This window comes from Corythoichthys intestinalis, chromosome 8 (assembly GCF_030265065.1).
Source record: "Corythoichthys intestinalis isolate RoL2023-P3 chromosome 8, ASM3026506v1, whole genome shotgun sequence".
NCBI classification, from domain to species: domain Eukaryota; kingdom Metazoa; phylum Chordata; class Actinopteri; order Syngnathiformes; family Syngnathidae; genus Corythoichthys; species Corythoichthys intestinalis.
The window spans coordinates 36,970,938-36,995,825 of NC_080402.1; the positions used below are offsets into that span (position 1 = coordinate 36,970,938).

At 41.0% G+C, this 24,888-nt stretch overlaps 1 protein-coding gene and 1 long non-coding RNA gene across 3 annotated transcripts in view; one reads left to right on the forward strand and one right to left on the reverse strand.

Annotated features, from left to right (window-relative positions):
* The window catches only part of rptor (regulatory associated protein of MTOR, complex 1), a 237,804-nt gene that overhangs the window by 83,720 nt on the left and 129,196 nt on the right, over positions 1-24,888 (forward strand). For both annotated transcript variants that reach the window (XM_057844749.1, XM_057844750.1), the window contains exons 8-12: positions 1,122-1,181; positions 9,885-9,985; positions 13,364-13,508; positions 18,880-18,955; positions 21,583-21,684. In XM_057844749.1, coding sequence (XP_057700732.1) covers positions 1,122-1,181; positions 9,885-9,985; positions 13,364-13,508; positions 18,880-18,955; positions 21,583-21,684 — 484 coding nt within the window. The remainder of the gene's footprint in view (positions 1-1,121; positions 1,182-9,884; positions 9,986-13,363; positions 13,509-18,879; positions 18,956-21,582; positions 21,685-24,888) is intronic.
* On the reverse strand, positions 17,294-23,007 carry LOC130921100 (uncharacterized). Its single transcript, XR_009064284.1, has 4 exons — positions 22,829-23,007; positions 19,835-19,967; positions 18,870-18,965; positions 17,294-18,798 (listed from the first exon to the last, which is right to left on the reverse strand). It is a non-coding gene; the product is annotated as an uncharacterized LOC130921100 (long non-coding RNA).

Sequence of the window (24,888 nt, forward strand, 5' to 3'; positions counted from 1 at the left end):
TGCTATTATGAAACATACTGTGCAATATTGCATGTAACACTTCCTCCAAGATTGCCAGAGTCAAGCAAAGAGATGTTTATTTGGGAGATTCAAGTAATAAGGAGGGCCAAGAACTTTGCTGTTAAAGGGTAAAAAAAGTCTTTCAGCTGTGTGGTGTGTGGAATGCCCATTACTTCAGTCCAACTAGAATAATTCGCAGTAAGAAGGTCTTCCTGGGCATTTCAAGATCAAATTACCTTTCAAACCTGATAAAAGACCTCCAATAATTTGGGCGGAAAAGGATAGGGGCATGGTGCCCATAATGATAAGTTCATGCCTGGCAGTTATGTTATGCACAGCAAGGGAAAGCACACAATTGCGCCTATCCAAGGTTTTTTTTAAACACTGATGATGGCGATTTTAAATAAGTTTATTATTCGTTCTTTTGTCGCTTGCACATAGAACACCTAAATACACAGCATTGGCAATTATTAACAAGGAGTATTTGAGGGAATCCCTAATCATTAATATTATTCACATAACTTATTAATACCTTGTCATACTTATATAGTTATTTCATTTCTGAACGAGAAAAAGTTTCAGTGATTAAATATTGTGCTCTATTAATTTATGACTGCTCAAATATTCCGAGTGGGTATCTTAAATGTGGGTAATAAAAGGTGAACTCAGTTTAAATTTCCTCATTCCGGTTGCAGTTGGTAAAATGTCAGAAGCTGGTTGATTTTTGAAAGTGTCTATAAATCAGCTCCATACACTGAACTGGCTCTTTTCATTTTTTTATTACAGGTGGTCTAATACAATTATTCAACACTATACATGCCCTCCTCCAGGTGTAGAATGCCACACACTAATACAGTGTCACTAGGAACTCAGTCACTCTACGTACATCTGTCATAACAACATTTGCCACTTACAGGCCACACTTCCACTCTAAACAATACTAGTTGAGTACTATCAGTACTAGTGACTCGGGCAATTTACAGAAAATGATTATCTCCAAAGTTGTGTTTTATAGATTGCCCTTTTCTAATCTTAGAAGTGAAACTTAAGTTGTCATCTTTAATAGTTGTTGTATGTCTTCATCACTCAAAAATACTGATCATCTGTTCTTTTTTTTTTAGGTTTTGTATGCAGAAGAGTGCCAAGTTGGTGCCAGGTGTGACGTTAGACCTTATTGAGAAGTAAGTGATCCTTGTAGCACTACAACAGGTCCTCAACCATGCACATTTAAGCTTAGGTTGGTCATGAAATGTGATTAGACCTATCTAACAAAGCTAGACATGAACAGTCTTCTTGAAATTGTTGCAATCATTGTGATAAGATAATATGATAGATGACGGCAACGACGCCTCACAGTTCTGAGATCGAGGGTTCAAACCTGACTTACTGGCTTCCAACCTTCGTGTGTGACGTTTTCGTGTTCTGTACTTCTATATTTCAACAACTTTTACAAGCATAGCAGCATAGTCAGTGGAAAAATTGTTTTCTTTGTCTACCATCTTGTCTAAGAGTATATTTCTTTACCTTTGTTTTCTGCCTTCCTGCCAAAGCAGTAGTTTGGCAGAATTAAAGATGCATATTTCTTCAGCAATGGGCGGCCGCCAACTGGCTCCGCAAAGAATATGTTTTTGCACTTAGACACACTCTTTGATATCGGTTTATAATAATATCAACAGAACTGTGTGTCTGTATGTATTGTTGTAGTAGTATTATAGGTGTGAACTATATTGGCTGAGAAATCGAGGATAAAGTTACAAGAAAAAGTGTATAAACATTTTAGATTTACCTGTATTCCTGCAAAGATTTTTCTTATAATCAAGTGATTTACCCAAAGCACAACAATAAAAAAAAAGAAATCAGTCATTCATTAAGGTTACAAAGAAACATTTTCCATATTTTACTGACCATCACAATTAGGGATGGGAATTGATAGGATTTTTACGATTCCGATTCCATTATCGATGTTGCTTAACGATTCGATTCTTTATCGATTCTCTTATCGATTCTAATTTGGGGAAAAAGAAGAACAAACGTTTTGATTGGCATCGAGTTTTTTTAATCAGAAGTCACAACCTTACAAACTCACAACAAGGTCAAAAGAGGCCCAAAGCCTCAATATTAACTGTGGCAATAAGTGGCAAATGCACAAGAATGTGTAACATTTTACTGAAACATTTTTCTAATAGAAATAAAAAATATTGGTATATATTGGCATATAGGTCGTTGGTCTGCCATTAGCAATATGTGTTAAACTTGCAGGGGTCCCCAAACTTTTTCCAGTGGGGGCCGCATAACTTTTCCCTTCTCTGATGAAGGGCCGGGGTCAGTTTGTAACAGAAAAAGTGTGACGAGTGCAGGAGTGCCAAAATGTAAAAAGTTATTGTTTTTCAGAAAGCCACAATCAAATAACCCTTTCTAGATATTTCACGGAACAAAAGTAAATAAAATAAAAATAATAATATAATAATAATTAATAATAATAACACTATTAATCAAATAGATAATAACCAAATAACCCTCTCTGAGTTCTTCACAGAAAAAGGCCAGAAAATAAATAACACTATTGGGGGGGGAAAAAATGCTCTCTGGTATTGTTCAGGGGGCCGGACCAAATGTCGGGGCAGGCCGTATTCGGCCTGCGGGCCGTAGTTTGGTGACCCCTGTATTACCAGTATTACCAGTATATGAATGAATGAATATTGAAATGCATGCCTTTTAGTTTTTATGGTGCTTTCACGCTCAAGTGGGGGCGCCCTTGCGCTTCCTCACACGAAGAAGAACGCGCTCACGTGAAGAAGAGCGCGCTTACACGCAAAGAAGAAGAAATGCCCGCATCCAAGCGAGTGAGCGAGTTAGTGAGAGAGGGAAGCACTGTGACGACCCTACGTTCTTTGTTAATGCTTGTAAAATATCTACAGAGGCAACGCCTGTGTGTATCATCTTTTGTGTTGTTGTGTGTTTCCACTCGCAATCGGACACTTAAATCCAGTTGTGTAGTGGTTTGAACGATGTGCTAATGCTATCGAACGCATGCTAACTATTTTGTTATTATTGAATTAGCTGCTAATCATCGCTGATTTACGCTGATGCAAACCTGTTTGTTATTGGGGACGAAATTGGTTTGTTTCATTTCTTTTTTCAGTTTCACTCTTCAAGTGATGGTTGAATAAAGTCAGCAAATTATACCAACGTCTTCTGTATCGTCATTTCGGAGTTTAGCTAGCTGTATAGCTGTCTCGGTGAGGACAGTGCAGTCTATTCCCTCCCGATCCAGTTATCTCCACCTTGCAATGATTGCAAGTCGTTTTGTTGTTAATTTTCCTCGTGAAGTGAAGACACACTTTCGAGCGTTTGAACCTACGTGCTGTCATTGTTATGTTTACGGCTGCAGTGCTCATGCTTCATGCTAAACCATCGTAACCTTTCATTTTCACCCTCTTTCCTGGTGAAGTGTAGCCAAACTTCGGAGCGGGTGGTTCTTGGCGCCATGCTAGTTTGATGCATTTGGACAACAAGACGGTCACGACACAATATGCGTCTTCAGGACTCGTTAAAGGGATCGTTAAGGCTTTTTCATTGTGATGTCAAGGCCTCGAAACACTCGGAACCGGTTCCGAATTGGAATCGGATTTCGATTCCCATCCCTAAATACAATAAGCATCACAGACATTAAAGTATCGAAGAAATACATTAAAGTTTGGATTGAATTCCAATTGTGAAAACTTTATGTATCCCTTCAGGAAATTTGTTTGACAGCCTCGCTGAAATGTTGTCCAAGAAAAGGTGCATATCATGCCTGTGTCTCCACTGGTAACTTGGTAACAGGAGGGATAAAGCAAATCCGTGAAGGGAGGGGAGCACTGAAAACATGTTTGCATAGCTTTTTCTGTAAGCGATAGAGAAAAAGCAGCTCAATCTGTAATCAGTTTTTTGTGAGGAAAGAAATGTTTTAAAATATACTGTACATAATAATATTATAATCTGAATTAAGATTTTATTTAAAGGTTAAACAGCCTTACAATTGCCTGCCATTAGAAGAATAGGTCTTTATGAAATTTAAAATGACTCTTTCTGTTCATTGTCTCATATTACCACACCCAATTGATTGTGGTCGTATTCTATCACAGTGATACTGTACAGTAGTTTAGACAGTCATGACGCACAGTGCAGGTGGCCTTTTTTCTGCTCATAATAAAATCACGTGTCATTATGCGAAAGCGTTCTCAAGTGACAATAGTTCTCTATTTACTGTATCTACACAGTCAAGCCACCCAGTATGCACTCATTCTTTGGCCTTGCACGAGGTTAACACTTTGGATATGTAAATGCATATAGAACATTCAATGGCAAATTACAAACATTTCTTAATCGTGAAAAGGTTTTGAATATTAAGTAGGCCTGCACAATATATCGTTTGAACATCGCCATCGCAGTGTATGCATGCGCAATACAGTAGTCCCATCGCAGGATGTGCGATTGTTTTTTTCATTTTATTTTTTCTTTTAATGTAAACGTTTGTTTGTCTTCATAAAAGCAGCAATTGTGCAGACATGGCTTCATGAATCGTTTTTATGTACACAAATCTTCATCATTCACAGATAAACCCCCTTAGCCTGGATTAAACTCTTATTATATGAAAAGTATTCATATAATTGGATATATATTTTATATATATTTTTGCACTTGAGTTCAAATCACCTATTTTGAGAATCTGCCGATACAGAGTCCTGATCCGATACCAAAAACAATTTTTTTTTTTTTTTTTTTTTTTTTTTTTTTTTTTTTGTGCTTTGACGCGCACGCTGGCGAGAACAGCCTCTCACTTATACAACAAAGAATGAGTTGCCACAGCACACTTTAGCCTGTGTACCAAGCTTAACGATGAGTAACACAATAGTGCCTTTGATCGTAGAGCTACCGAGGTGTCTCTTGCCAGATCATAGCTACAAACCTGTCAATCATCGTTAACTTTAAGTACCAAATGCCAGCTGCACTGGTGACCAAGAAAAACGGTTTGGTTGCACTGCTTTTCAGGAGGGAGGGTGAAAGGCTATACAAGCATTAAGCAGAAAAAAAAACAGTTGTACCTCAACATAAGATCACTTCGACACACGATCTTTTCGAAATCCGACGTAAAATTTGACTCGCCAATTGTTTCTACATCCGACGACATGACAGCGCCGCAGACGGACGCACGACTGATTTTTTTGTCAGAGAAATCAACACAGGTTCCAAGAAGGTTAGTGCAGGTGGGGAAACAAGGAAAAAGGTGACGCTTACCATTGAAATGACGGTGGAAATGATAGAAAACGAACACCATGTTCAAACATAAGGGTGTCCATATGTGCACTTGGCACCAGGACACCCTAGGCCGCAGTTCGATGATCGACTTTGTAATCGTGTCATCGGACTTGAGGCCGCATGTTTTGGACACTCGGGTGAAAAAAGGGGCGGAGCTGTCAACTGATCACCACCTGATGGTGTGTTGGCTCCGATGGCGGGGAAAGCTGCTGGCCAGATTTGGCAGGCCCAAACGTATTGTGAGGGTCTGCTGGGAACGTCAGAATCCCCTGTCAGAAAGAGCTTCAACACCCACCTCTGGCAGAACTTCTCCTTTGTTCCGGGGGAGGTTGGGGAGATTGAGTCTAAGTGGACCATGTTCCTCACTTCCATTGTTGAGACGGCCGATCGGAGCTGTGGCTGTAAGGTGGTTGGTGCCTGTCGTGGCGGCAATCCCCGAACCCGGGGATGCCGTCAAGCTGAAGAAGGAGGCCTACCGGGCCTTTTTGGCCTGTGGGACTCCGGAGGCAGCTGTCGGGTACTGGCTGGCCAAGCGGACTGCAGCTATGGTGGTCGCCGAGGCAATCACTCGGACATGGGAGGAGTTGGCGAGGCTATGGAAAACGACTTCCGGACGGCTTCGAGGAAATTCTGGTCCACCATCCGGCGTCTGCGGAGAGGAAAGCAGTGCACCATTAACACTGTATATGGTGAAGATGGGTTACTGCTGACCTCGACTCGGGACATCATGAGTCGGTGGGGAGAATACTTCGAAAACCTCCTCAATTCCACCGACACGCCTTCCTTTGAGGGAGCAGGGTCTGGGGACTCCGAGGTGGGCTGTCCGATCTCTGGGGTTGAAGTCACTGAGGTGGTTGGAAAGATCCTCGGTGGCAAGGCCCCGGGGGTCGATGAGATCCACCCGGAGTTCCTAAAGGCTCTGGATGTTGTGGGGCTGTGGTGGATGACACGCCTCTACAACATTGCGTGGACATCGGGGACAGTGTGTCTGGATTGGCAGACCGCGGTGGTGGTCCCCCTTTTTAAGAAGGGGGACCGGAGGGTGTGTTCCAATTATAGAGGGATCACATTCCTCAGCCTCCCCGTTAAAGTCTATTCAGGGGTTCTGGAGAGGAGGGTCCGTCAGGAAGTCGAATCTCGGATTCAGGAGGAGCAGTGTGGTTTTCCTCCCAGCCGTGGAACAGTGGACCAGCTCTACACCCTCGGCAGGATCCTCGAGGGGGCATGGGAGTTCGCTCAACCAGTCTACATCTGTTTTGTGGATTTGGAGAAGGCGTTCGACCGTGTGCCTAGGGGAGTCCTGTGGAGGGTGCTCCAGGAGTACGGGGTATCGAGCTGTTCGGTCCCTGTACGACCGGTGTCAGAGTCTGGTCCGCATTTCCGGCAGTAAGTCGAATTCGTTCTCAGTCAGGATTGGACTCAGCCAAGGCTGCCCTTTGTCACCGATTCTGTTCATAATTTTTATGGACAGAATTTCTAGGCGCAGCCGAAGCGTTGAGGGTGTCCGGTTTGGTGGCCTCAGCATTGCATCTCTGCTTTTTGCAGATGATGTGGTGCTGTTGGCTTCATCAAGCCGTGACCTCCAACTCTCACTGGGGCAGTTCGCGGCCGAGTGTGAAGCGGTTGGGATGAAGATCAGCACCTCCAAATCCGAGACCATGGTCCCAGCCGGAAAAGGGTGGCATGACCTGTCCGGGTTGGGGATGAGATCCTGCCCCAAGTGGAGGAGTTCAAGTATCTTGGGGTCTTATTCACGAGTGAGGGTAGGAGTGAGCGGGAGATTGACAGGCGGATCGGTGCAGCGTCTGCAGTGATGCGGACTCTGCACCGGTCCATTGTGGTGAAGGAGCTGAGCCAAAAGGCGAAGCTCTCGATTCACCGGTCGATCTACGTTCCGACCCACAGCTCGTGACCGGAAAAACAAGATCCCAGATACAAGCGGCTGAAATGAGTGTCCTTCGCAGGGTGTCCGGGCTCTCCCTTAGAGATAGGGTGAGAAGCCCGGCCATCCGGGAGGGGCTTGGTGTTGAGCCGCTACTTCTCCGCGTTGAGAGGAACCAGTTGAGGTGGCTCAGGCATCTGGTTCGGAGGCCTCCTGGACGCCTCCCTGGAGAGGTGTTTCGGGCATGTCCCACCGGCGGGAAGATCCGGGGACGACCCAGGACACGCTGGAGAGACTATGTTGCTCCGCTGGCCTGGGAACGCCTTGGAATCCCGCTGGAGGAGCTGGCTGAAGTGGCTGGGGAAAGTGAAGTCTGGGCTTCCCTGCTAAAGCTGCTGCCCCTGCGATCGGCGATTGGGCGCGATCAGCCAAATTTCCAATCATGTGATCGGATCGGGACATCTTTAATGAATACATTTGGTCATGTTGAGTCAACCAAAGTCTTCCCAAACAGAGCTATTCAATTTTGGTGAAAATTCTTCTAGTTTTAGTATTGCAATTTATAGCAAACCCCCAAAATATTGCAATGTCAGTTTTTTCCAATCTCGTTCCGCCCAAGTGCAAAGTCATCCTCACTTCCAGATTTTGGTTGATACATTTTTCTTGTTGCAAACGGGGACAGAAATTTTAGGAAAATGTATTCATCACCATTCCAATAGGTCAGTGCTTCTCAATTATTTTCTGTTACGCTCCCCCCAAGGAAGACGTAAATGTTTCGCGCCCCCCCCCCCCCCCAAACTCTGCCGCCACTGTAAATAGTATTTGTCTATTACTATTATAAGTACGCCTCTGCCTCACATTGTATCCTTTTTTTTCTATTTGAGAAAATAACAGAGATCAACTTATAAAGTATAACTTTATCAACATTGTTGTTTGTAACAGAAAAGACTTAACACGCATCAATTTGCCCAAATTAAAAAAAAAAAAAGTCACATCCAAACTGTAAAAATACACTCAAGGTACATTTTTTGACCATTTGATACTGAAAAATATAATCAGTAAATACTAACAAATTTAAATTGATTAGAAACGTTAACTCATGAGGACAATATGCCCAAAAATTTGACCGAAAAAACAAAAGTGAATAGAAGAAGAAGAAAAAAAGTGTCTTTGGACAGAAGGACAGTTTTTATTTTCGCTGCTAGCTGCTCCCAGTATCACCTCCAGTTTGCAATGATGTGGGGTTATATTGCACTGAGCGTGCTAACAGTGCTCACTGGTTTACTGATATAACACTGACAAAGCGGGACAATTGTTGACAATATTCGGCACGTTTTCGCTGAAAAACAACCAAGCAGCTTATCAATGAGATTGGGGTCTAATGTCTTTAAGTGGCGTCTTAATTGATTTTGGCTTCCGGCTGATCATTTTTAGACACAGTAAACAGTGGTCTTTCCTCGTCTACCACTGTATTAAATGTCAAAGCCAAAAGGCATACGGCCGAAAAAAGCGCATTCTCAGCGGCCGAGGGAGAGGAGAACCGTAGGTGAGGGCGGTCGTCGTGACGATCTCAAGCTGAAAATGGCACTTTTCGGGCGGACATGTGAGAACCGGAGAAGACAGTGGGTCGCTGCGTGAGTCCGGCCGGAAAACGGCTTTCAAAAAACGGCGCGCAGCTCTCCAGCTCTTCATGAATCTCTTCCGTGTGCTCTTGCTTACTTCAAAAATACTGCGCGCACTTTGAAAATGAGAGCGCCACTGCCACCCACTGAGTGGATGTGCAAGTACACTTTATTCTAGTACGGCAAAAAAAAAAAAAAAAAAAAAAAGCATGTTCCCCGAGGTCACACGCGCCACCCCTGGCATCGCTCTGCGCCCCCCTAGGGGGGCGCGCCCCACTGTTTGAGAAGTACTGCAATAGGTACAGGTAACCTGTTAATGACATCTTTGTGCCATTGACTAAAGATAATTTTTAGATACTGCTAAATTAACTCCTACGTGATTATTCAGTGATAACGTGTTCACTGTTTTCAAAGTAAATGTACTCTTACAACTCTTAAAATGTATGCATTTCGAAGTTTAAACTCAGAAGTAATCCACCTGAAATCCCAGGCTTCTCCCACAACCCTCCAAACACTCCTGAAATGATTTTTCCAGAATCATCCACAGCTCTGTCGTCACTGCCATTTTAATTTCGTCCACATCTTCAAAATCGGTCTCTCTAATCTCCTTGGTTTAAGAAAGAGGGGGAAAATGTCAGACAGTTGAGTCAGGAGTTTGATAAAGCATGGCAATGTTCTTCATGGTCAGGAAATGTGACATGTTCAGGGTGTTTTGAATGGGCTCAATGTCACGGTGAAGTAGCCAAGAGTTATTGATATGCAAACTTTAAATCTAAAGTGAGTGTTATTCTCACATCAGAACTTGTCAAATGTTTCTGTTTTCCCTTTTTGTCTCAATACTAGGACTGTACTGGAGCGGATTTTGCTAAATAATTATATAATCGTATTTGATTATTCTATTGTGTTTGCACTAATTGTTTGTCCGTCTCAGTTAAAGCCCAAGTGTCTGTAAATGTAAATACTCTCAAATGTGTGTGTAACAGTGTTGAGTGATCGCCACTTTGTGTTCTGAGTCATCTTTGTGACATGCAATGAGCTGCTGACACTGAGCCATCTGTGTTGTGTTATGTTGTTTGCAGGATCCCTGGCAGGCTCAACGACAGGCGCACTCCCCTCGGAGAGCTCAACTGGATCTTCACAGCCATCACCGATACCATTGCCTGGAACGTTCTGCCCAGAGGTAAGGCCATGCACGCAAAATACACTTTCTCACAAAATCGCTAGGGGGGAAAATTAATGAAATTTGATGCACAGCTAAATATAGGATTTGTGTCCATATGGCACCTGAAAACCTAAAGCATAACATAGACACCTGCAGTATCAATTTGTATATAGTAGGCATGTGCCGGTATGAGATTTTGACGGTATAACCTTAAGCAAAAATACTGCAGTTTCATGGTATCACGGTATTGCAACTATAGCTTTAAAATGTGTTATTTTGATATTTATGGGTTAAAACAAAAAAATGCCGTTTTCTATTGAACAGCTTTTTTTTAATTTTTCACAACATATTTGCAAATTGGCAGATGTTTACAACGGGGGAAGACTTTACAAAAGTTAGTTTGGTTGGTAGGTTAATGGTAGAAAGGAAACTAGTTAGCCGTCTTCGCATGCTAACTAGCCACGTGTCTGCCCGTTAACAAGCTTACGTTATAGCATTTGTTTTCCCATCGCTAGTCACACTAAACCAGCAGCTGGTGGGAAACGTTCATGACAGCGTTTACTTATCTTAAATTTTGTGTGAATTGACAGATGATGATCACGTAAATGTGAAATCATGTTGGAGGTGTTGCCTGCATGTCGGCTGACGTTCCTCCTCTAAGCCACTGTCGTCTGTTTCTTTTCGGTAGCCGAAGTATTCCTATAGACCCCAATCACCAACGTCACACAATCACGTGATCGCTGTATTGTGTCGCCATATTGTCCGTCATTGTGTGTTCGTATTGTCATTGATCGTAGTTTCTAAAGGTGGATTCACTTGCAAATTATGGAAGCCCCGGTGCTTTCAGACGCTGTAAACTCATTGGATGAGTTGCATGAAAGCCGTTATTTGGAAAAGCTTTGGTCCATCCAGTCGCCAGATCCATATTTGATGCCCAAACCGATGTTTCCTCCCGTCCGGTCCTTTCCCGTGCGTCAGAGCTCGTCCTGAGACCACAAAATTTCCAATCATACTCCAGTTTATGTCACGATGAGAGTCGGGTACCCAAAATCGGCACCGGCCCGAATATAAACCGACATTTGGTCAGCTGAGCGTCACCGTTGTCACGATTGTAAAATGAAACTTGATCGACAACGGGCCGGTGTGTGCCAAAAAATAGCTGCCCTGCGTGAAATGTCCCCCCTGACGGGAGCGCTTATTTATAACGCTTTATTGACGTGAAAACATCAAATGTTTTCATGGACGCATTACAGTAATGGACTTACGACTGTAAGATCAGTTTTAAATAATTAAATTACACAAAATATTAGTACTGTATTTTAGTAACAAATCGTGGACTGGGCCACATAACCATCTTTGAACAGAAATGTATTAGTCTACAGGTTTTCACGACCATATCCCAATGACAATCACACAGGTATGACATTTATTAGTTCAAGCACAGTAAAATAATACAAATTAACGGTACAAGAAAGTCGTTTCCGTGTGGGCGCCCGTCAGCGGGGACATTTCACGCAGGGCGGCTATTTTTCGGCACAGCACCTGTTGTTACGCTCACCTTTTTGCTGCGCGACCGCGGCGACGAGCTTCGTAGTCTCCGTCTGATGATGTCTGCCATTGTGATGGCATCATATTGATGTTTTCGCCGCTGTCTAACGGCTGTAGACACAAACGCATCATGGACCGAGATGAACAAACCGTGCTGCTTTCGAGATTTGCCCTTTTAACAATGGGCACACAGCAACTACTAAAATGACCGTTTATCTTCTCTGTTACTGCAACCAATCGCCACACATGCCTTCACCATTTTGATTAATCAATGTTAACGATTGTCAGGAAGGTTTTTGGGTTCGTTTACTCGGCGGTGATTCCTTAGACAAGCAGAAAAACACGCAGTAATAGGAGGAATGTACGTAGCGGTGATATGTAAACACGATGAGTTGACGGACAACATGGCGGCACCAGTCAGGGGGGCGGAGTTGTGACGTCACGTGATTGGGGTCTATACTAGCGACTTGTCTATTTTTGAGGGGGGGGGGAAAGCTCAGGTGTAGTTTCAACACCTTCAGCCATTATGTCTATTCTACAGCACAGCGACAGACACAGGACAGAGCAACAACTGGAGGGGGAGGGGTGAGCGCTGCCGTTCAAAGCCACGGATTTCTCGCTACATTTTTGGGCACTCAAAAATAGCTAAAACCGGAACTTCTTACTATATGTAATTAATATTTTCATTTTTAAATGTATTATTTCTATTTGACTCTTTCTGGCGTCTCGAACAGGCTGATTTCTCATTCATATTTGATATGTGAATAATCTTTGCTGGGATTGGGTCACTATTCCTCTGACTGGGCTACATCTCTACATCCAGTACAGGGATAAACCAAGAAACGGCCAAACACATAAATTAACCTTGACACCCTGAACCAGTGTCATATGCATCAATGCACACTTTCCTGAGACGCATTTCTTTAACACATTTGTGTGTTTTGAAAATATTACACACCTCAGTACCACCCCACTTTCAAATACTGGTAAACATAAATTTAACAGTCAATAACTTGACGCATATTTTTTTTTTTTTTTTTTTTTTAATTCCTTCTACACTGCTCACAGTCATTTTCATTATCTACCTGTCTTTTATGCAGCACACATCCACAGGCACACTGACTCCCATCTCCAATGGGAAAGTAACAATGCTGATGGCTGCCAAAGCCTTTTAAACCCCTTGGGCTCTACTATTAATGAAGAAGCCCACGTCAGGGAGAATCCCAGTAATGAGGCTCTGCTGCACACCTAATTCAAATCACCTAGACTATTGTCCAACACTGTTATGAGCTGTGTCATTTCTTTCTGCAGCACAGACTGTCTTGCGCATGTTATTTACAAATACCATAATGGTAATAAAGTGGCATATGGCTGTATGAAATTGACTTGCTCCCAACCTTTTCTATTATCTACTCTATATTGTCAGGGGTGACCGGTAGCATATCGTTGGTTACTTTAGTTGAAAGTGGGTACAACCTGGACTGGCGTCTGTAAGTCACAAGGCATATTATAATAAGACAGAGAAACATTCAATACCAAAGCTCACACCTAGTATAGCCAATTTAACGGCTTTAATTAGTGTGTGCTTGGACAGGGGCGGGCGTTGGTAGAGGCTAGTGTACTTGGGTAAAACTTATAAGATAAACGTGATGTTCCAATGCTCCACGGTGCCTTCTAATCTTCTTACTGGTCATTGTTAGGCATTCTAACTGAAAGAATGAAAATACTGTACAACAAGGCTGATCGAATTGCTTTTATTGACTAAAATAGCATATGTAGTGTTTTTTTAATTATTATTTCTCAAACGTGCAGTTTTTAATACCTCTTTTCTAATGTGTGTGCTTGTAGATTTGTTCCAGAAGTTGTTTCGCCAGGACCTTCTGGTGGCCAGCTTGTTCCGCAATTTCCTATTAGCTGAGAGGATAATGAGGTCATATAACTGTACGCCAGTCAGCAGCCCTCGCTTGCCTCCAACATACATGCATGCCATGTGGTAAGACACACTAGCATAGATAAGGGTTTGCATTTCAAAAAAATAGTATGAGTGGTGCTGAGTCATATCTACTTTTTGTACATGCTGCAGTGCAAAAATGACGAAATAGATTCTTGATTAGACAAGAGGCGTAGAGTGCATTTTATGACACCGCAAAGTTACTTTTTCTTTTTTAAAAGGTCATTCAGTGTCATAAATGCCACCTGCCAAAAGTTAATGAAGCTCATTTGTAAAATGGGAAAATGCTGGACAGCTGAAAGCACTGCACGGAAAGTTGTAAACTCAGTTTCCAATGTCGTGCCATTACTTTATTTTTGGGTCAGTTTCAAACCTATGTTGTCAGTTGTCAATGTTGTCAATGTCAGTTACCTAACCTACCATTTATGGATTTAAATTGAATAGAAAATACTTACCTCAGAGAAATTAACATGACCGTGGGCAAGAAAACATGGCTTTTGAAGTCTACTTCATGTCACTTGGCAACCATGACAGCTTTTGATAGCTCTTACTGTGCAAATAGCAAGTATTACATAGCCTAATAACTTTTTATACTCCGCTTAAAATGTTAATTTCTTCAGATGGATATTTTTTCCCCACGAAGAAAAAAGTTCTCTTACCTTGCTGACAGTTTAGCTGTGTTGTTTTTGGCATCCATTTATTTTTCTTCTTAGTATTTTGGACGAAAATACTTAATAGTAATAGTCATATTTTCATTTCAAAATTTGTTCGTCTTAGTCTAGTTTTAGTCAGCGAAAACTTTGTCGACATTTAGTCGACAATTCTCAAAATGTTCTCTTCTATAAACTTCAAAAGTTTTAGTCAATGAATAAATATATAAATAAAAGGTTTCCAACAATTTCGAATGAACATGACAGACCAGCACAGAACTGTCACGTCTACAAGGACATCACCATTTTCATGATGATAATACACACGCAGCAGGAAAACAGCACATTATTTGCAATTAACTAAACTTACCTAGATGCCACGAAATTTATGTAAAATGCTTTCCAAGCGTTTAAGAAGACAGAGTCACTTTGCTAAATGCTAATGCTAACGCGAAAACTATGCTAACGCCACAAAGTTTAGTGTGTGATGATCACTCAGCACATACCTTTAAAGACTAAAGAAACATGGCATATCTAGCCAAGATAAAAAAGCAAAACTTACCAAGCAGCACATTACAAGTTTCACAAAATAAGCACAGGCTTACTCCCCCTGTGAGTAAACATATGTGTGGGGGGGCTGAGGCGCAGCACGTCACATGAGTGACACCACCAAACACTGCTAAATGCGTTCTAACTACAAATACATTAAGAAAATAATACGCATTGTGAATATATGACGACAACTGGCATCCATCACATTATGTTTTAGTCTCCCAAAACATGTTTTCAACGTGTCATCGTGACGTCATTGTCATGAAAAAATTGTTTGTTGACGAAATACTTTTCGTTATCGTCATCGTTGATGAAAACGACACTGCAGTTTAGGCTGTTGACCAGGAGCACTTATCACAACACAAGAATGAACAGCCTAAGATATTAAAGATTATCAGCCATAACAGATCACTGCAGAACAACAACAACATGTGTAGACTGGGAAAAGGGGAAAGTCATCAAATCAGTAACCAATAAATTTAAAAGATGGATCCACACAATTACCAACAAAAATGGTTTTTTAGTGAATAATAAAGCATTTTTGATACCTTAAAGAACTCTTCAAACAAATAGAGCAAAGGAAAAGCAAACCTGATTTTAATAAACTGAAAAAAGGGTTAATGTTTCTAAGGCCGAGCACATCGATATCCTTCACTTCAATGTCTCCAACACACTGTTTAGGAATCACCATCTTCATAACTTCATGCCTTTGCACAAACAGTTCTCATTCTTTTTTATTGTCTCCTCTAAATGCATCCCTGCAACCTCCCACTCAAATTTCTTGTTGAACACCTTCTAATGTGTTCTGCCTTGTGAGGCAGATTGTTGTTATGGCATCTCTTATTGTAAAGAATCTTGCTCTTTCAGTAGTTAATATTTTTACATCTGGCCTATAAGTCTATATTGCGGTAGTTAATACATTTACTTCTGCCTTACAAGTCTATATAACCTTTGTTTATTACTAGGTTTATGGCAACAATACTTGTAAGCTTTACTTCACTGCGGCACATGCTGAATTTAGAAGCACAGAAAAATGATAAGACTGTTTAGAAAATAAGATTGAAAGAATGATTAAAAAAATGTAAATGCCCCGCAGATAAAAGGCCACTTGAATAATAAAAGTGAGATCAGGAATGCTAGAGTGCAAGGACAGTAAAAGGAGGCGTTTATACAATTTATGGGTTACAGGCACGATGACTGTGCCTGCATACATGCAGCAGTTGTTATTCAAATGGTGCTGAACTGGATAGAACAAAAAATACGGGGCTGATTACTCCCCTGTGGACAGTTTCAGTGTGGGAGTGTGTACAAATGTGGGAGTGTGTGTTACTGCACCACTCTGCAGGCAACGGCGACAAGTGCTTAGTCAGCCACCAACTGCTCCTTTACACTTTTCTGTTGACTGCTGTCCCCACTTCACATGCAAAGCACACGCACAAGCACTCACTGACAGATTTTGGTGATGAGTAACTCATTGATATTGGCAGCCATTACCTGAGTTTATACTGTCGTCCTAAGTGTAGAGCTGCATCCTCCTCAACGTGAGCGTTTCTTTGTTGATCTGGCCCTACTTCATTTCTTTGTTTTCACCCTTACTCCGGGCAAGATGGAGATCTCTTTATATATATATTCAAACTCTATTCTTGCTTTTTTCGTCACGGTTTTATTCCATATTACATTGTATATACTGTAATGGTAAATGGTGTTATACTTATATAGCGCTTTTCCACCTTTCAAGGCGCTCAAAGCGCTTTACACTATCTCGCCATCCACCTACTGGTGACGCAGCACCAGTATACAGTGGTGCTTTGGGATTAGTTCCATGACCACACTCAAAACAGAAAACACAAATATTTTAGATTTTCTTTCTGCTTAGCACGTCCCCTCACCTCAAAAATAAAAATAAAATAGCACTTGAATGTTTCAGATTACTTCAAAAAGACATGTAAGAAGTGTGGATTTTATTTTGTTACAACAAGTTTGTTCACATAACAATTGCATTGACACCAACATGTTTGTTTTAGTGACAGTCGTCTGGATAGTGGCTTCCTTCTTTAAAACATCAATGAAAATGTCAATTTAATGGCAAAAATAATTTATTTACACATGATCAACATTATCAGATTATCATCATCAGAAAATTAGGGCTGCAGCTATCGATTATTTAAATTAATCTATCAAAAAAGCTATCAATTAGTTGGTTCAAATAATCGGATTACAAACTTTTTTTATTTTATTTTAGGAGATGTAAAACAAAGAAACAAGTGTTTATACTTGGAACAATATTCATTTTGGCTTGCTATGATTCCACTTTTAAAAGGGCATGAAATGTGAATACAAAATAAAATTCCTGAGTGTTTTTTCAAACTACAGTGATCCCTCGTTTTTCACGGTTAATGGAGAGCAGAACCTGCCGCGAGAAGTGTGTGTGCTCAATGTATTTATTCTGATTTAGCATTGGGGATACATATATTTAGCAGGGGATACATATACAGTATAAGACATGTTTTTTCACTTTTTCTCCCCAAATTATAATAATAAAAAAAAAGTATGTATAAATGTATATATATATATATATATATATATATATATATATATACACACACACACACACACATATATATATTAGGGGTGTAACGGTACACAAAAATCGGTACGTACCTCGGTTTTGAGGTCGTGGTTCAGTTCATTTTCGGTACAGTAAGAAAAAAAATGCAAAATATAAATGTGCTAGTTGTTTATTACACACTTTTGTGCTTTCAACAAAAGGAACATTAGCCTATACAAAGCTAGAATTCTGCTCAAAAAGTAGTGGGTATTTAAAGATAATCCAACAGCAATTTGCCTTTCAGACCCCGCGTATTGGTCAGCTTTCTTTCTGAAAGAAAGAAGAAAAAAGAAGTCCCGTGCTAAAGAGGAAAGTTTGAAGCGCGAAGTAGCGACGGATCACTGTGTGTAGAACCGCACTTTCATTTCACAAGAGCAATACATTTTTAAATGTAAATACCTGAGCTTAGGCTCAAACTGTATAAAAAAATTAATAGATGAGGCTCTAAGTACAACAAAAGAACAACTGGCTAACATGCATAGCAAAGGTCTTCTAGCTTAAATGCTACTAAATTCTATTTTCTAAAAAAAAATGTTTTTTACAATGCTCTCAGCAAATCGTTCAAACACATATTCCCTAAAAAAATAATGCTAAATATACTTTTAAACTAAATAACGAATACATACAAACATATGAGCTCAAACAAAAACACACCATATGTTGGTCTTAACATGGAGCAGCTGGATTCCGCCATGTTAGACAAGTTTCATATTCGATGTTGCCACTACAGGGCAGTGTAACCACTCAAATTAATAAAACTAAATGCAAACACTTTCAAAACAAACCATTACAACGCCAACTCTAATTAAATGAATCACCGAAGCAGCAAAATTTAATTTGAAGCTTTTTTCTAATCAAATTATTCGAGTTACTCAATTAATCATTGCAGCACTGGAAGAAATAACGGTCGGGTTGGCTGTTCAATCAAGCTGCGCTGTCACATCGTATATCAGCTCTCAGCATTTAAGCAAACCCAGAATTTGCTTGGGTGATGTAATCTGTTGCATTTTAACTTCTACATTTTAATATCTTGTCATCATATCCATTTTTGTGTAGAATTGTGTTCCCAACGATCTAAATTAACATGATGTGTGTTAAGTTACAGTACATTGTGCATATTGCAGTATGTGCATTGTGACTCATTAAACTGATGCACCAGTTATAATGGGACTAAACTCCACGACTGTATATTGCACTACTGAGGGGGGAAAAGCCATTCAAATCGAGATTTTCTTGACACCTCCCCCAGTTGTTGAGTGTCATCATACAGCGCAGTGGTCAGCATCAATAAATTGACTCCAACAGTCACTAATTATGAGGAAAAATCTCCTTTGTGGCTTCGCGCTGTTTGCAGCAGTCACAGGAACGTGAAAAAGAGAGGGAGACGGCCTGAACAGAAAAGCCGCTGTAGTGGTCCAAGTTGTGTTGCATAACCATATGAATTAGTTATGATGACCATGAGGGAGTGCTGGGGTGTAGGAGAGGATTAAAGACTCCTTCCTGCCCTCATTCGGTCCCCAGGCTGGCAATATAAAGGATACAATTACAAGCATGTGAAAGGAGAAAATGCTAAATTGAAGTGTTATGTGTCACCTTACAACAGGCAAGCATGGGATCTGGCCGTGGATATCTGCCTGTCTCAGTTGCCAACCATCATTGAGGAGGGTACTGCATTCAGGGTAAGTGTATCTAAAAAGCATAAGTGAAACAGCACACCTTTACACCAAACAACGCTGCTGAATCTGACCCTTTACGTGTAGTAACGTGTGTTACATGGTGAAGGCTAAATCAAATGGGGGAGAACAGTCCACATTTTCTTTCAATGGCTACCAAAATTTAATTCAGGGTTGTTTGTGGCAGCCCTTTTAATTTTCATCTTAGTCTTTTAGATGAAAATACTTATTAGTCATATTGTAGTCATTTCAAAATATGTTATCTTCGTCTCGTGTTAGGTGACAAAAACTCAGATAAATTTCGTCTGGTTTTTGTCAACGCTTACTCACAATGTTTTCGTTTGTAAAATTCAAGTTTTAGTCCAAAAAAAATATAGACAGATGAGCACATATTGTAGCGTCTACAAGGGCAACGTCAACTTCGTGATGATAATACACACTCAGCAGAAAAACACTACATTGTTTTCAACTGATTATACCCAACTGGATGCTAAGAAATGTATTTAGACAAAAAAAAGAAAAAAAGCGCTAAATGCTATTGCTATTGCAAATGCTATGCTATCGCTACGACCCCATTAGTGCGTGATAATCACTCAGCACAGACCTTTAAAGGCTAAAAAGGGTGGCCAACCATGGTCCTCAAGAGCTGCAATCCAGCTTGTTTTCCATATATCCCTCCTCAAACACACCTGAATCAAATTATCAGGATTGTTATCAGGCAACTGCAGAGCTTGCTGATGAGCTGATCATTTGATTCAGGTGAGTTAGAGGAGCGAGACATGGAAAACAAGCTGGATTGTGGCTCTCGAGGACCAGGGTTGGCCACCCTTGGGCTAAAGGAACATTGCATATTCACTCCTGTCAAGATACGAAAACAAATCTTACCATGTGTTTCAAAATAAGGAAGACTGGAGAGCAGCTTTGCTTAATAAACAGCAGTGAGGGGAGTCAGAGAGAGGCGGTGCAGATGTCACATGAGTGGCACGACCCAAACACTGTTAAGATGCCGGCTGACATACTGCACGACATGTACAATAAGAAAATGTCACACATTGTGAACATACAGTATGACAGAATGTATATCGCATTTCCGTATCGTCAGACGAAAACTGGCATTCGTCTCGTTATGCTTAAGTCTCTCAAGAAACATTTTTAGCTAGTCGAAAAAATAAAATAAACATGATTTAATGGCACACATTTCATGTGACACACATAAAACTGTTGCTGTATATTTTGAGTGATCCTATAAGTATCACTAGCAGGGGTAAAAAAAAAAAGTAACACCTTCATGGTCTTTGGTTTTTTGCTTGTCTGATTTAATTAAACAATAATTACATTAAGGATAAATGATAATACATTCAGAAAAATTAGAGTGGAGAAATACAGTACATCCCACTGACCCCTTAAAATATACTCATTTCACAAAGGTGTAAAATTTCAGTTGCTTTGCGATCGACTTAAAAAAAGGGTATTTGGGGTGATTTAGTTTTCTAAATAGAGGCATTTTGATCTGGTCCTTTCCTGTCCTCCACCTGTAGGAGAGAATCATATTCATCACTCTCATGGGAACAGCTTTTACATCCTCATTCTTCCTTCTGCTTGGATTGAAATCATTCTCCAGCACTGTAATTGAGCCTCTGAGGACTAATAAAGAGTCTTTTGCCTTTCTCTGTCCTTATCATCGCTTGAAGAGATTCAGTTTTCAACTCTGTTTTACCTATTAACCCAATGTGGTTAGAATTGTGACAGCATCAAAACATCAACCAGAGCCTTTATTTTTGCATTTAGCATTATTGTTATCCATCATCAATCCATCTTCTTCTGCTTTATCTGAGAGGGTCGTGGGGGAAGTAGCTTCAGCAGAGAAGTCAAAACTTCCCTCTTCCTAGTGAATTTGTCCAGCATGTCTACGGGGTTCCTGACGCGTTCCCGGTCATCCCCAGGCCTCCTCCCAGTGGGACATGCCTGTAACACCTCATCTCATGTGCCCAACCCAACTCTTCTGGCTGCTCTAAGTGCAGAGGAGCAGCGGCTCTACTCCTAGCCCTTCCCGAATGATCATGCTTCTCACAATAACTCTAAGGGACAGCCCTGACAACCTGCAAATGAAATTCATTTCTGACGCTTGAATCAGGGATTTTGTTCGTTTGGTGATTACGGAGAATTCCTGACCATAGGTGAGGGTAGGAATAGAGCCCCTATCGGCAATAAACTAAAATTTGGCACAACATACATAAATGGAAACTCAATATCTACACTAATATAGTGCACGCCTTTCTTATGTAGGGACTTATTAAGAGTTGATTATGCACAAATCAATTTAGCCTTCCTGCCGAGAGGCATTGATACTTTCTTCTCGACATCCATCAACAGTCGTTAACTGTCGTAATTCCTGCCGCAGTATTAGCACTTGGCGTGATCAAAACCCCTCCAGCAACTAATCAGTCAGGCACATTGCCATGGCAGCAGCGAGTGAGATAGGGGGAAGGTGATCATGATAGAGCAGGATTTATGTCATTACTGCAGTGCATTGTCAGTCCCTGCCTCATATGACAGGCTTGTTATAAAATTGTGATGGCCAACTGGCTCTTTATGCATGGCTGTCTGTCTTTCCGTCTGTGTGTGCTCCACAGCACAGTCCTTTCTTTGCAGAACAGCTGACAGCATTTCAGGTGTGGTTGACAATGGGCGTGGAGAACCGGAATCCACCTGAACAACTACCGATTGTACTGCAGGTACACAGTCACATACAATTATACCTTCAGTTCAAAACATGTAAAACACAGAGACTAGAAAGAGTTAAATTTTTGCCCGTGGAAAAATCTGTGTGTGGAAAAAGTTTGTGTGCTTGCATCTGTCAGTCTCTAAAAGCAAAAGTGTTTCGTACTCTTCTTGATACATGCACATAACAATACTGAGCCTTTTTCTATCCTTTCAAAGCTCTTTATTAGATTCATAATTCTATAAATAATAAAAAGTAGAGGTACAATCATGTTGTCTCAGCCCCAAGTCCTTTCCTAGTTTAACAGCTGAACATGCTGAATGATAAGAATATCACTACTTTGGTGTTTTTGAATATAGTGTGTATGGTATGGTATGGGTATGGGTATGGTATGGGTATGGGTATGGGTATGGGTATGGGTATGAGTATGGGTATGGGTATGGGTATGGTATGGTATGGTATGGTATGGTATGGTATGGTATGGTATGGTATGGTATGGTATGGTATGGTATGGTATGGTATGGTATGGTATGGTATGGTATGGTATGGTATGGTATGGTATATGACCGTAGGTACTATAAATTCTAAATTGAATTTTAAAGTTATTAGTAAGTAAACCGTAATGCAGCTTTAAATACAATTAAATGGGAATATTTCCTGTTTTTCTTTGTGTTTTAGTAGGCTGCCAAGTTTGCTGAGCTTTTGGGTTTGATATTTAGTGCAGTAAAAGGTTGATGCCATAAGTAACAAAGAGGAATGTGCAGCTGCCCACATGCCGTCACTTTAACAGATAGGCCCAAGTCAGCGTTGGAAAGAATTTAGTTTAAACAGGCTTTATTCTTCCATTATGCACAAGAAACCTCTTTAGCTCATGACGATTGCATTTTGATTGAACTCGTATATCAGCATGAGTTCTCCACTGAATAGAAAATTACTAAAACAGCAGTTCTTTCTACACCATTGCTATACCTCTCTTTAAAGCTCCCTCCTGAGCAACTCATGAGAGCCACACTAGAAGGCTAATTTCCTTCATTGGACTCCAGGAACAAAGACTGTTAGAAGACCAGAATGTCATATTTGTTTTCTATAGCTGTTACATATTTTAAATACCTAATTAGAGTCCTAGAACCTTTATCCAACTGTTGGATTACTCTCACCCATCTCACAGGCATCTACAGCTGTTGTGTTGTATTAAATCACAGCGCAGTGGCAGTGTGTTGCTGTCCGTGTTGAATTGTAATTTCCTGCTGACTAAGCCCTCTGTTAGCGGTCCTGCCAGGACTTGTTAAAAGCTCAGAGAAAAGCCACACTGATTGGATAGAACTGTTTGGAACATGAAAGCGAATACACAGGGAAGCGGGGATGGGATGCAGCAATAGCCTTTAAGATGCAATATTATGCAACATTTTAAAGGGCAGCTGAAGAGGTTTTCGGATGAGAGTTTTACCCGGTTAAATTGGCCTTAATGCATCATTCGCTGTCTCAAAACTCACATTACCAAAATTTTCTTGGGAATTGACCGCATAGTTTTTGAGTTACTGCCATAGCAACACCTTAGCAACGAGGGACGCGCCTCGCTGCCAGCTGCTACCTGATGACGTAATTTCCCCAAGACCTCACCAACACTCCATACGAATACCACAAAATCCCCGGCATATATTGCAAACATTTTCTGGGTTTTGCTCGCGAGATTCGTCATGCCATCTCGATGTGTAATGACAAATAGCTCACACGAAGGCACGAAACTCTATGAGTTGCTCCAAAAAGAGTTGCTCCTTTTTTTGCAAGGATTTGGACATCTTTTGTGAGAGTCAAGCGGAAGTACTTCTCCCCGGTTACTCGATCGTGTCTTTGTTTACAACATTTGAGCGACGATGTTAGGGTGCTCTGGGAAGTGGACCCCATTACAGACAACGAGAATAACTGCTAGTATGCAATGTTTATTTAATTTCGCACGAGGTTCGGAGCAGCGCACGTACATGACGGGTCGTAGCTGTCAAAAGTTGGCGGGCGATCAATCTGGTGACGGTACAGCTCGGGATCAGGCACGGGGAATTCTGGGATGGAACAAGAAGTCAAATTAGCCGGATGTGATACAATATGAGAAATACCTGAATGCTGGACATGATTGACGGGTATGCCTAAAATGTTGGTCTGGCGACAAGCAGCAACAACAAGCAGGCTTATGCAGGCGGCTGATTGTCATAGGTCGCAGCTGTTATCGTTCCCCCGTCTGGCCTCCAGCCTGCAATCAGGGAGCCCTAACAGGCTAGTCTAGGAGGATACAACGTAAGTAGACCCTTACTGACAATTTGATGCGCTTATTACTTGATCGCGACCTGTGCTTTTGTTGTTGTTGCTCACCTGTCATTAGACAGCTGACAGGTTGTCTATTCATGCCCGCTGTGGATAGTCTACTGTTGCATTTGGGAATTTACGTCACACTTCCGGGTTTGGGAAGGGACTATTAACAGAGTGCACAAAACCTGAAAAAACGCAAATTATCCTCGCAGTTACGCATTAAAAATGTCATGGTTGTTTTGACGAAATTACACCAAAATCCGAAAAGCTCTTCAGCTTTTTGAGGCTGCTTTAAGATTTGTTTTTCAAGCTACGTAATTAATATACACATATTTCTTATCCCCCCCTCCCCCAATGAAAGTTTAAAAACAAAGGGTTCTTAAAATAAGACGTTTAAAAGTTAAATACGACTGAAGTACACTCGGACTCTGATTGATTTGGTTTGAAGGTTCTATGCAGGTACCTTTGGTGCAAAAATAACTTAAAGAAAAATAGCTGTATTTGTAACGAAAATAATGTGTATAAATTTAGTGTAGGTGTTTGTGATTTCATAGAAAATCTGCAAGCATGTGCCTTGGAAAGATTACGGAAGGTGCCTTGTTGGTGAGAGTGAACACTACCTCACGGGTGGATTATGTGTAGTTGACCACAGCTCAGGCAGATCTGTGTTGTGAAATGGGCATTTTGAGAATGCCTTCCACCAACATCTCTCATATCTGTGTGTGAAGACAACAATTTAAATAGTAGCGCTACTGAAAGGATTGTACCTTTAGCCCAGCTAAAGGAAAATAGCAAATAATGTTTTAGTTTTTGCATAAACCTGCTAATCTATGCATAGTTTGCACTGTCTGACATTTCTCGTAAGACTACACTTTGAAACTAAATCAAACTTAAAATTGAATTGAGGATGAAAGAG